Source organism: Equus asinus, chromosome 10 (assembly GCF_041296235.1).
Source record: "Equus asinus isolate D_3611 breed Donkey chromosome 10, EquAss-T2T_v2, whole genome shotgun sequence".
NCBI lineage: Eukaryota > Metazoa > Chordata > Mammalia > Perissodactyla > Equidae > Equus > Equus asinus.
The window spans coordinates 20,057,568-20,071,248 of NC_091799.1; the positions used below are offsets into that span (position 1 = coordinate 20,057,568).

Below are 13,681 nucleotides of genomic sequence, written 5' to 3' on the forward strand. Positions count from 1 at the left end.
CATCCTGCAACAGGTAAACTCTATGCTACTTGAGCAGTTGTGTCCCACCTCACTTTACCTTGCTCATGCTCTAAGAGTTGTAGAGCTTCAACTCCATTACTCCCAGAAGGTCCTGCTCCAAGTTCTGATACAGACTCTCCTTCCAGGTCTAGAGAGGATACTGAATTAGAGCGATTTGAAGGACCTAGACAAATGTTTACACTGTGAGTGAGCTTTTTAAAACAGTCATGAGCCACCATGCAATTTTTCATGCCTTATTAGAGACTAAAGGCTGATTAAAGTGCTTTTATACTGCATTTATACCTTAAAAATATACATGCCCTTTAAGCCAGCAATTCTGCTTCTAGGAATTTATCCTAAGGAACTAATCAAAAATTCATCTAGGTTGCTTGCTGCAGGGCTTCTTATAATGTCTGAAAAGTAGACGCAATCTACACGCTTCATCATAAAAGAATGTTTAAATAAATGATATGCCCATTTGAAGTTAAAGAAAACAGCCATTAAAATCCATGTTATTTAAGAATGCTAAACTACAAAGGGAAATGTTACCATTACACTGTCAACAAAAAAGGTTACAGAACAGAATAAACCTAATTTTGCTACAAATAAACCAAAATGTTATTACAAAATGGTGAAATTATAGATGATTCAACTTCTTTGCTGCATTTTCTAGAATGAACATATATTACTTATGTTTTGAAGTTAGAAAAAAGGAAAAGTTATTACATTTGATGTTTATTTTAAAATGTTAGTAAACTTGAACTTTTTTCATTAACAAGTTATCCTAGTACATGGAATGACAAATTCTCTCTTTACAATCTTGGCTTTTAATTTTCTTTTTTACTCCTATTTTCACTGTATCTTTCTACTTCATAAAGGTGTAAGTGTGTGAATAAAGAAATACAGAACACTAAAAGTATACACAACATCCTGAAATACTAGTGAATCCATTTTTTTCCATTTAGACATGCATTATATCCCTCTAAAGGAGCTCTACAAGCTTTGGTATATATCGATAGCAGAGAAGCGAAACTTCTTATTCAAGTCTCAAGAAAGACATATCTTCCCCATTTTATATGACCAAAGGTCTCTTGCAATCTTAATTTTATTCAAGAAACAATCTTTACAGCCAAATCTTCTAGATCATTACAGGAAAACTTCATTACTCTCCTCAGTGAGTGGCACAGATGGTATAATTATAATTTAGAAGGCTCCTTTAAAGAACACAAAACAAAACATTACTTGAATCACACAACTCCTTGAATGAAGTAACCCTTCACCTTCAGATATTCCTTCCAGATTATCACTGCAGAGGGAAAAGCGCAAGGTTTTATCAGGTTTACCGTGGAGTTTGTTTTCATCGACAGGGACATCTCCTTGTCCTCCATCCGAAAGTTGCATGTTTAGGACCTGAAAAATAAAATGCCATGGGTTTACCACAACTGAAAGATTATTGCTAAGAAAACAAACCACAGCAAATGCATATTTAAGTTCTTCTTAATCTTAAATTATCATTTTTAACTAAAAGCCCATTTACAAGGTTCTGATCAAGTTTTAAGTACCCCCGGAATGAAAGTCTATCAGTTAAAAGAACTCAGCCTACGCCTTTCCATCACCCTACCAGGGTCAGAGCCTGAGCAGACAACCAGACCTGAGACGAGCAGTGCAGTTAGGACTGCAGGAGTCAGAAGGCTCTGGAGTCAGCAGGCTGCTCCTTCTGGTTCGGCCATCAGCAATGCTGTAACCTTGGATAAGTTATTTACGCTCCCTAAGCCTCAGTCTCTTCATCTATAAAATGGTGACGTAACAGTATGTATGCCACAGAGTTGGGTGAGGATTAAGCAAAAAGATGCATTTGGCATGGTAAAATGACACAGTAAATTTGCAGTACATTTTTTCAGAAGTTAATAAACTAATTCAACAGGAAGAAGACATGTAAACAAATTATCTTGTAGGTACCAGAAGTTAACCAGTCTAGTTTGAACCTCCATTGATCACCATCCACACAGCCACAGGAGTCCATACCAGGAGCAGAAGTGTGACTTCACAGCCATATCTAGCTTAGAGCTGATGGCCTTTTTATGTTTTCTATTTGTTAGGTGATTTCAAAACAACATATTTACTTCTCACTCCCCACAAGCCTCATAACCTAGCTTTGTATGTTTATCTCCAATTTCAGGAAGAATCGAGTGCTTTGCTGGAAATCACACAGCATGTTTTAAGCACACATAAGGAACATCAACTCACAGCTGTTGAGTTCCTAAGCCGTGGCTGGAACGTAAAGGAAGAATAGTATCCTCACTTAGAATGGAAAAAGAAAAAAAACAAACTCCTCTAGGTGCTGTTTTGACCCTGCATCTGAGTAAATTAAAGGCTTTTTAATGACTCTACATATTTACTCATGTGATGCTTTTAAAAGGTCATTTAAAAATAGAATTTTTTTCCTATTTGCTTGAAATTAAATGCAAACATAAAAATTTTACATTTTGTATTTTTAAGATAACTTGGACCTTTAAATTCATCATAGTGAGTGATGTGCAATGAAACTTCAGGAAAAATCCATCTAAAGGCCTAGAGAGCAGGATGAATTAACAGAAAACAAGAGGACCCTGTCACAATGAAGATGTTTCCCTGCACAGAGATGCAGGCTGCCATCTTCCAGGCTGCCACTGAGCTCGGGGTTGGTGGAAGGTAACAGGGTAAGGCAAAATGTGACACAGCTCTCTGACTAAAATTCAGCACTTTTTTTACTCATTAAGCATTTCCATGGTTGTTATAAATTTTTGACTACCTTCCAAAGTACCTAAAAAGTTGATTCTGACAATTTTTGCCAGTTTATCCATTTTTGTATGTGTGTGGAGGGACAGGTTTTTGGAGGTTGACAATCCTCCTTCCTACAAGTCACACCGCAGTCCCAAACCTACCTTTACCAACATCATCATCACTTTAGCACCCCCTCTAACTGGTCCCCTCTTCCCGTCCAGGAGCAGGTTTTCCTGCATAATTGTTGAACATAAGATGCTGCTTTTTTCTTCAGGAGGTCACAATCTATGAGAAGAAGCTCCTACCTTTAGAATCAAGATTTCTTTCCTTTTGCCTCTCTCTCAAGCCCTTCTGCTTACAAATATCTTAAAGTTGATTCCCATACCCTCAACCCCATTTCTTCAAAATATTTTACTTTCATAATTTTCTTTTCAGTTTTCACTTTGATTTCTTCCGAACTGACTAAAGAACAGAAAATATTTCTAAAGAATGTTTGGCCCTTTAAAGAAGGAATACCACTAGTATATTATTAGAAAGAAAAGAAACATAAGACATTTCCTACGGGTCACTAGAAAAATCTTTTTAATTTCCATACTGCAATTTCCTGGCTACCTGTGTCACCTACGACTATGAGGAAATTCCTTTTGGTCTGGACTTGGTCACCAACTATGGTGCCATAGCCATAGATATATTAATGAGAAGGGTCTCCAGAACTGTTCGCAGGGAGTTGAGCATTTGATGGAGTGCTATGGTAGACCCACTGAAGGTAATGAACAACATTCATTAAATGTACATTGATTTATAGAAGCAACCATTAATTGGAAGAAAAAAATCTAAATTTCTTAACATTGATGACCATAAGTTAAATGTAACAGCACATTCATACCTCATTTTCTGACATCATCCCTGGAGTTAGCTGGGGACCCGTCCCTAAGGAAATGACCAACACCTCTTCTGGCTGTACCTCCTGGATGGTTTCTTGAGACGATCCTTCATGGTCCATATGTAAGTCCATTAGCACATTGGTGCGATTTCTGCTCCGAGTTGCTAAAAAAAAAATTTTCAAATAAGATCATTTAGAGAAAAAGAAAAAATGAAGAAAATAGCACACTAAATACAAAAATATATTTTCTATTAATGTAGAACATTTGCACATGCACAAAAAAAGACTAGGGAGAATATGAGTAAGGAAAAAAACCCTACATCTTCCCAGTTAATCTACTGATGACTAATGCAGATTCTCTTTCAAAAGTGATAATCAGAAACAACGATCCATGTTCACCTGACAGGGAGTGACACACGGATGATCACACCTGCAGAACAGCAGACGCATACCAATCAACTCAAGACTAGGGGTGACAAGAAAAGATTACCTTATTTCTTATCTTTCCAAGATGGCTTCAACTATTTCTCCTATGAAATGATTTAATTGCCACAGATCTCCCATACTAATAACTTATAGGCATTAGAAAACTTCATATAGAAATCTAATAGCCATATAAAGTAATATACCTTAACTAGGCAACTGATGACAAAACCAGAATCAGTTTTTGAAAACACATTGTTTTTCCTGAAATGTACTTTTTTTTTTAAGATTTTATTTTTCCTTTTTCTCCCAGAGCCCCCGGTACATAGTGTGTATTTTTAGTTGTGGGTCCTTCTAGTTGTGGCATGTGGGACGCCACCTCAGCATGGCGTGATAAGAGGTGCCATGTTCACGCCAGGATTCGAACTGGTGAAACCCTGGGTCACTGAAGCGGAGCACATGAACTTAACCGCTCGGCCATGGGGCCAGCCCCTTTCCTGAAATGTATTAAACTCTTTCCAAAAACACAAGAGAGAAGATTTGACTATATTTGAATAAGTTTCCTTTCTGCTTTATGGAAATATTCTAAACTAATAAAAGATGTAATTATTTTGGGGTGTTTTTTCCCCCTACCTATAAGTAAACAAGTGATACTTTTTTCTAAAATAACTCATCCTGTAGACCTTATAAGAACTTTTGGACACTGAAAGATTTAGATAGTTTGTGACAATTTATGAGTTTTAATCTGTGATGAGTTTCAATTTTCTTTCAGAGGGCAATGAAATTCAATACAATCAGAATACCATATAGAAATTTTCTTTCAGTGCAAAACAACCAAAAGGACAAACATAAAGCAAAACCCTCTACAGTAACAGGAGTCTTTCAGCTTCACTTTGAGTGAACACTGACCCACCTGAAGACAGAAAAACACACACTCATCCTCCCCACAGTGCTGCGGATCTGTCATTAATCACTCTTTCTCTCAAACTTCAGAGTGCACATCAGCTTCCAGAAGTCAGAACAGGGTCCCTCACACCTTTATTTGCTCACTCTCACTATCTTGTACTGAATTGTGAACTTAAACTCAACTTCATGAACCTTAAGTAACTAACTTTACAATTTATAAAAACGCAAGTAATCAAAATTCATGTAGCAATTTACATAAAGCAAAAGCAACATGCACATGGAGCACACTTTTATAAACTATTTCTTAAATAAAAGTTATACAGGAAGAGGAAGAACAGCCTAGTACCCACCAAATGGGGTTACTAGAGTAACATGAGTGGTAAGATTCGTGGCTGAGGAACCCCAGGCAGTGATGGCTGCTAACTGTTGTCCTGGGTTGCGAAAGCATTAAACAGAAAGAAAATCAACCCTCTGAATAATGGACACATTTTTAAAAATATGAAACAAATTCAATGACCAGGTCATATGACTATACAAACATTTGAAATTTACTTTCCATCACACCCATATTTAATGACACTTCTGGATGACAAGAAATGAAAGAAGTAATGTACAGGAGCGAATAATGCAGGAAAAAAATCTCTGATTTACCAAAAACCCACTGCTTTCTTCAAGTTAACAAAGTGCAAATAACCTAAAATGTTAGAAATCACTGAGTGTCAAACTTCGTTTTTTTTCTATTTTTAATTCTGAAAATTGGCATTTGGGTATGATGAAAGCCAAACACTTAAAGAATATGATGCCATGCTCCTGTCATTGATATTACTCCATATTCTGCTAAAGGGAAAGTAGATAAATCTGGGGCCAGCCCAGTGGCATAGTGGTTAAGTTCAGCACGCTCCGCTTTGACAGCCCAGGGCTCCTAGGTTCAGATCCCGGGGGCAGACCTGCACTCCATTCATCAAGCCATGCTGTGGCAGGCAACCCACATACAAAATAGAGGAAGACTGGCACAGATGTTAGCTCAGCAACAATCTTCCTCAAGCAAAAAGAGGACTGGCAACAGATGTTAGCTCAAGGCCAATCTTCCTCACCAAAAGTAAAAATAAAAATAAAATAAAGTAGATTAATTTTAAGAAACTGACAGTTCTAAGCAAATTAGCTCATGGAAGTTTAAAAATGAAATCCCATTCTTCAAAATGTATAAAATACAATAACCATTCATGTTCACTAACTATTGCAGAGCTCCTTATTATCATTAAAAAATTGGCACTAAAACACTTTGTTCCCTTGGCCTAAACATTCTTTCCCTATCTTGTTTACTTTTTCTAACTCCCATTCATCCTTCAAAAGAAAGTACAGGCTTCACCTGCTCCAGGATCTTCTGATACCATCACTCCCCGGGGCTAAGTTAGGCTTCCCACAACCTTCTGTGCTTATCTTCAGCAGACACTTAGTGTGCTGAAGGTTTAATGGTCTCTTCTTGCTCTCCCCAACTAGACTATCAGCAACTAACTTGAGAGTGAGGGCATGTCCTAATGGTCTCTGTATCTCTAGTGGCTAACACAGTGCCCCACCTGCAGGAGAGTGATTACACTTACTCTTTTTGCATGGATTAAATGAAACAACATTTATGAAGTGCTTACCTAGCGTTTGGTACATGGTATATGCTCAATTAATTTTTTTTGCACATATATACATATAGAGAGAGAGATAATGGGTGTTTTCTAAGTGAACACAGCTTAATTAAACCTAATTCATAAATAAATGAATAAACAAAATAAAATGAAACTTTTGCTTTATTTTGTAAAATAACAAAGATAGCTCAGTTGATAAAAGGCCAATTATTAATAATAATGTAAAAATAGTAAATATGTTTTGCAACTTTACTGATAAACTTCTAAAATAATTTTTTTCTTTTTTGTTGAGGAAGATTAGCCCTGAGCTAACATCTGCCACCAATCCTCCTCTTTTTTTGCTGAGGAAGATTGGTCTTGAGCTACCAGCTGTGCCCATCTTCCTCTATTTTATATGTGGGATGCCTGCCACAGCATGACTTGATAAGCAGTGCATAGGTCTGTGCCCAGGATCCAAACCTGCAAACCCCAGGCCACCAAAGTGGAGCATGCAAATTTAACCACTACACCACCAGACTGGCTCTTAAAACGATATTATTTTATTACATTATTTAGAACTTTGTAGAAAGGACAGGGCTATATAATTCGAAGAATGACTACTTATAACAACTCTTCTAAAATTTTCCAAGAAAAGATACTAAAATATAAACAAAGAATATTGTAGGTGGCATGACTTCAATTACTTAGGAAAAGTATGTCTAGGTAAAGCTAAGGCCTACTGATAAACCTTAATTAATCTGGTGCAATTTTTAAAAAACTGAATTACTATCAGTAAACACGAAGGAAAGTTTTTCCAAATTATTTAAAACTATATTCCCAACATGGAGCAATAACAAAGGCTACAAAAGGACTATTAAGTTTAACGGAAAGCTCTAACACGAGAAAGCCTCTTTACCTATCGGCAATCGGTTCTTTTTATTTGCTGGAGTGGTTGCTGGAGACAGCTGAGGAGTATTGTAGGGAGTCATCTCCAAACTGCTGCTTTTGCCTGGCTTTGCCTGCGGGAGGTTTGCCAATAAATTGTCAAGAGCCATTCTATCTTCTCTCAGTTGATCTCCAGACATCACACTCTTCATAAAATTCACCTGGCAAAAGTAAAAGGACATTCCCTACTGAAATCAATTTTTCAAACATAATATACACACAACGTACTCATCTATGACTCTGCCTGTGCTTAGATAAATGACTTTTGAGAAAATCCTATTAAAGAATAAAGCCATTACCAGAGTAATAAGCTGACTGTAGGTGATATAAACCACAGTTCTGCTCAACCCTTCCAGAAGATTAACGGAGGACATTGGCGGCGTCTCCACTGCACGGCCCCCAATCACAACATCAAGGAAAGCGGCAACACAGCTCTGTTAAAACAAGAAAAGATCACTGAAATACCTCCCCTTCACAATAAGGGAACAAAATTTCTGATTAAGGTGGACAAGCATGCAAAAAGTTTTTCTTCTTGAAAATTATATTAAACCAAATATTTACGAAAATTAAACTCTATGAATTGATAAAGAATAATCTCCAAGGTATTCTGGTAAGTGAAACAAACGATGCAGAACAGTGCACACACTATCCGACCATTTGTGAAGAGGGAGGGATGGGTGGCTGGGAAGACATAAGCAGGGATTCGCCTGTACACACACAGACCTCTTGAAGGATGCACAAAAGATTGATAACATCAAAAACCTTTGGGGGAGGAAACGAAGGCTAGAGATCAGAAGGCGAGGGGAAATTTCACTGTATAACCTCTGAATTTTAACCTAGATTGAATGTACAGCCTACTCAAACATGACTAAAGTTTTATTTAATTAAACTAACAGAATGCCATAGATATTAACTTATGAAGTATACTTAAAATTATATGAGTATTGCTGATTTGACTTAGCAACAATTTTTTTTAATTAAACTTTTTAAAATAAAATAATCTTAATAGCTCTTTGGTTCTCGTTACAATGGCATCTCCTCAACACTTCTTTAAGTGAGAATTAGTAATCTTTAGTGACAGCTTCCTTAATGCTGCTGATCCAACACTGTATCCTCTACAGCTATACCAAGGGTAATTAAAAAGAATATTTAATTTGTACATCACCAAAGGTCAAGATTGAATAAAGAGAATAGTTTCGCTAATACTTTGGCAGAATTTTTTATAAACCGTATTTCACACGACATAGTATTCATTCTTACTTTGTCAAATTTTCCAAGGCTGCTCTTTGTCCGGGGATCTCCCTCTTCAGACCCAGTCATTGCTAACTGCTGTAAGAGGCGGCCGACCTGCAACCAAAGCAGCGGTAGGGAGACACAGGCTATAGGTACTCAACAATTCCTCTCTATGGAAGCTCTTCCATTCTGCGCTAAACTCCTACTTCATAACAACATTCACACCACCTGACCAGGCACACAAAATAAGGTCCCAAATAAAATGTGGATCTTGTCTATGTCAGCTTTTACTATATTTAGGTCAAGAGTTACAGAGAATAGGGGCCGGCCGGGTGGCACAGCGGTTAAGTTCGCACGTTCTGCTTCTCAGCAGCCTGGGATTTGCCGGTTCGAATCCCGGGTACGGACATGGCACCGCTTGGCACACCATGCTGTGGTAGGCGTCCCACACACAAAGCAGAGGAAGATGGGCCTGGATGTTAGCTCAGGGCCAGGCTTCCTCAGCAAAAAAGAGGAGGACTGGCAGTAGTTAGCTCAGGGTTAATCTTCCTCAAATGAAAAAAAAAAAAAGAGTTACAGAGAATAAGTAGAAAATTCTCCTTTAATTTCTCTTTAATACATATTATATCAACATTAGGAATAAAAGTACAATACCTTTGTTTCTGATATTATACTTTTCATGCGTTTAGAAATTTCAAAATTAACGTGTAAAAATTGCCTCAAACTATTTCAAGTTAATATTAAGTACGTATCCCGACATAGTTCACAAAGTACTCAAGGTAGAATGTTTTTTTCCCTACATTTAAAAGCAAACAATTCATATGGAATATAAGCTATTTAAAAAGTAAATATTAATATATGGAGCAAATTCCTTACTGCCAAAAGTGAAATGTTAATTCACCCTCCTTAAAGACACTTTGCTGAAAGTTAACATCCTATGGCATCATCTTCTAAATATCTGGGACAATCCCCCATTTTACTCATTTTGAATATAAGTGATTCAATCTCTATTGGAATGAAAAGAATAAAAACTATAACTACATTATCATAAGAATAAATTTAGTGCCTCACAGATGATAAAAAATTTTTAACTTTATTTCAAGGATTTCTATATAGTTAATTGCTAAACATCCCAATGTGATAGAATTCACCATGAAAAAAAGCTTATCATTAAAAAAAAATCATCCAAAGATATATTCTATTCCAAATAAAGCCAGTCTCTTTTTTACAGTATATGTGGGGGATAAAATACAATTAAAGATTTCCTTAAGAAACAAGAACATGATTTCAGCAGTGCAGATGATTGGGAGGTGGGGGGGGGGGGAGCGTTACTATAGATCCAGAAGTCCTCTTTTTGAAACTCTTAGGTCCAGAAGAGTTTCAGATTTCAAAATATGGAGATTTTAGAAAATTTGGTTAGCGAATATATGTACATGTCCAGTATGTAGGGTGGCACCCTGTAATCAAACACATTAATATTTCTGCAGCAAAACATGAGTATTCATTAGCACTAAATGGGGACTGACAATTATCAATAGCCTCATTATAGTTCAGGTTAGGTTTTGCTACCAAATGAAGTATTAAAGACACTCTCAGTTTTCAATCATTCTGGATTTTGAAATTATGGAAAAGGAAGGGCAGACTTGCTCTAGAAAATCGAATCAACATTCAAGTTTGTGAGGAATCCATTTAAAAACCAACACAAAATATGACTACAAGGTTTTTAAATCCCAATATGACTGCTTTCATTTCTTAAGAAGCAAATATTTAGGACAGTTTGAGGAAAAGAAACGGCTGTCCTATTTTCTGTTCCCAGCCCCACTGCCCAATCAACTGCTTTTAAATTGAATGCCACATTAATAATAATACCAAAGCATACCTGCATCAGATTAAATCTTGCCACCTCATTAATAGGAGCATCAGAAATTATTCCATACTGTTCTGGATTGACAACTGCGGGACAAATGAAGCAAGCCAACAGGAGATCAGTACACATTGCCCTGACCTCCCCAACTTCCAGTCTGTCTACACAGGAGAGGGTTTTGTACATCTGTGACACAATCCACCTCAAACTGTGTGGGAAGCAGTACGTGTTCTGTTTGAGATAACCAATGAATTTGTTCACCAAGGCCACCAGTTTGGCCTCGTTGGAATCCACCATCTCTTGGACCTTTTGCCTGAATCTATCTGAGCCTTTCTCCCCGAAGAGTTTTTCCTGCTGAGATGGGGAGAACCTCTCAATTAGCTTGTTTGGATCTGTTTCCAGGTGATCTTCATCTTCAACAAGCAGTTGCATGATTGGCTCATGTAAAGTAGCTGTGAGGAAAAGTTTGGCAGAAAACAGTCCTTCAGAAAAAAGTTTGAATAAGATGCTGAAGGCACAAGTTCCTCTCCTCAAAAGTCGCCTGGGGTTGTCACTTTCTTTAAGTTCAAATTCAATCAAGTATCTCAAAACCTGAAGGAGGTAGCTTTCATCTTCTTGCATAATGCAGTTGCCATAGAGGGAGGTAAAAACTGTGTAAATAACACTTTGTGTGTTCTCCTGATTAAGTTTCTCTCCAGCAACCAAAGAGGAGGCAATAAGACGAGGATTTTCCCTTAATCGACTCAAGAATTCTCCATAAGCAGTCTCCTGAAACCCCAATTGCTTATATCCATCAACAAACTGTGTATCTTCCAAAATCTTGGCATGTTGGCAACATTCAGCAGGAGAAGCTTCAGCACTAAAAAAATAAGCAAACAAGCAAAATAATAAAATTAACATAATATAACAAATATACTAAAACATGGAAATATGAGTTGATTATGGTCCCAAGCAATGAGATCACTCTGAATCTTTTAGACCACCAGCATCTGAATGGGTAAAGAAAGACAAACCCAAAAAGTACACAGGAGGACAAATTCCTCATATTAAATCAGGTTCGATGAAAAGTATCAAGAAGTAACCATTATTCTGATTCTATCATCAAAGATTAGTCCTGCCTCTTTTTGAACTTCATATAAACGGAATCACATATGAACTCTTCTGTGTCTGGCTTCTTTTCTCAACATCATACATCACACCACTATTCCTAGAGTTAAAAACTACTTCTTGGAACAATGAGGTATTAACGCAGTGAAAACTGAGGTTTCTAAAACTGAAAAGTAGATACACAACAGTAAAACTTAGAAATGTATATATTAAATATTGGGAGAAAAGTAGAACACAAAACAATTTATTCTCTATAACAATATAAAATTAGGGGCCAGCTCCGTGGCCGAGTGGTTAAGTTCCCGCGTTCCGCTGCAGCGGCCCAGGGTTCGGATCCTGGGCGCGGACATGGCACCGCTCATCAGGCCACGTTGAGGCAGCATCCCATATCCCACTAGAAGGACCTGCAACTAAGATATACAACTGTGTAGGGCGGGGTTGGGGATATAAAGCAGAAAATAACAAACAAAAAAAAAAGATTGGCAACAGTTGTTAACCCAGGTGCCAATCTTTAAAAAAAAAAAAAATATATATATATATATATAAAATTATATATACAAAGATACAAATCAACTGGTGTGGAATAAAATATTAATGCTTAAGTTAATAAAATAAGCACAGACTCATCTTGATACTGATTTAAACTAACTTAAACCACACACTTTGTTGGATATATATTCATTTATTTACAGTTGGCAGTCAGTACAGAATTATAATGTTCACAAAATTTAAGACCTCAAAACTTTTTCTTTACCTGGTTATGATAAGCCGATCCAAATTAATTCTCTGTTGCTTAGCAATCCATGCTGTACGATACAACTTCTCAGCTGTCTTAAGCACATCTGCATTGAGCCTCTGAATGAGCTGTTTCTCAGAGTTTACATATAAGCGTTCCTGCTTAAGGTGATGGGCCAGAGTATGAATATCCAGCTTCACCATCTTCAAATGTGGGAAAAGTACAAAGGCTAAGAGTAAAAAGACAAATTGGAAAATTTTATGTCACTTAAATTGTTTTCCAAAATCAAAAGGGAGAGAACGCTTTAAGAATTAGGCTACATTTAGTACAGTGGTTAACTCTAATTTAAATAATCTCTATTTTTTTTATTACAGAAGCATTACAGGTTCAGTCGAGAAAAACTGGTAAATAGTGAAAAGCAAAAAGATAAAAAGAAAAGCTCCTAACAAGGCGACTGCTCAGAGACAGCCACTGTAAAATCCTTGTGTATGTCCTTCCAGTCCAGCTCTATTCAACACTGGAGTTTCCGCGACTGCTCTCTTCACATTGCAAACAATCAACATATCCTGTTGACTCTACCTTCAAAATACATCTCAAATCTGAGTACTTCTCATCACCTCCCTTCTCTCGCGCCTGAAGGTCTATAAGCACCAATTCCTAGCTCATCTCCCTGCTTCCTTTCTTGTACTACTAGAGTCTGTCCTCTACAGCATAGAGTATCCTTTAAACTTAAGTCAGATCACTTATTCCCCTCCTAGAAATCATCCAAAGGCTTATTTTACACCTAGAATGAAATCTGAAGGTCCACCATGATCTAGCCCTGGCTACTTCTCCAACCTCATCTCCTGCCATTCTGCTCTTGCTCACACAGCTCCGGACACACTGGCCTTCTTGCTTGAACAGGCCAAGCATGTCCCTTCCTCAAAGCCTCTACATTTGCTGATCCCTGTCTGGAAGGCTATTCCTCCAGATATCTTTACAAGGCTAGTAAACTTCATTTTACTTCATTACTTTACAATAAACTTCCTTTAACTTCATTCAGGTCTCTCTGCTCAAACATCTATTCAGAAAGGCCTCCTCAGACAACTCTTTCTAAAATAGAAACTATCACTTCCTATACCCTCTTGGCCTTTTTTCAAAGCACTTGTCCCTATCTCACATTCTATTACAGATAACAGCTACTTGCATGTTCATCATGCTTAAAG

General features: G+C 37.2%; 1 protein-coding gene across 27 annotated transcripts in view; it reads right to left on the bottom strand.

The window, feature by feature from the left end:
• GAPVD1 (GTPase activating protein and VPS9 domains 1) overlaps positions 1–13,681 on the bottom strand; it is a 62,120-nt gene that overhangs the window by 32,294 nt on the left and 16,145 nt on the right. For 12 of the 27 annotated variants that reach the window (XR_011506231.1, XR_011506230.1, XM_044778769.2 and 9 more), the window contains 8 exons: positions 12,495–12,705; positions 10,649–11,492; positions 8,797–8,883; positions 7,836–7,970; positions 7,508–7,697; positions 3,650–3,810; positions 1,281–1,410; positions 59–184 (listed from right to left, as the gene is read on the bottom strand). Coding sequence is in view for 23 of the 27 variants with exons in the window: in XM_070518762.1 (XP_070374863.1) it covers positions 59–184; positions 1,281–1,410; positions 3,650–3,810; positions 7,508–7,697; positions 7,836–7,970; positions 8,797–8,883; positions 10,649–11,492; positions 12,495–12,705 (1,884 nt within the window). In the remaining 4 variants the exon portion in view is untranslated. The remainder of the gene's footprint in view (positions 1–58; positions 185–1,280; positions 1,411–3,649; positions 3,811–7,507; positions 7,698–7,835; positions 7,971–8,796; positions 8,884–10,648; positions 11,493–12,494; positions 12,706–13,681) is intronic. The other 15 variants (XR_011506233.1, XR_011506232.1, XM_070518763.1 and 12 more) reach the window with 3 other exon arrangements.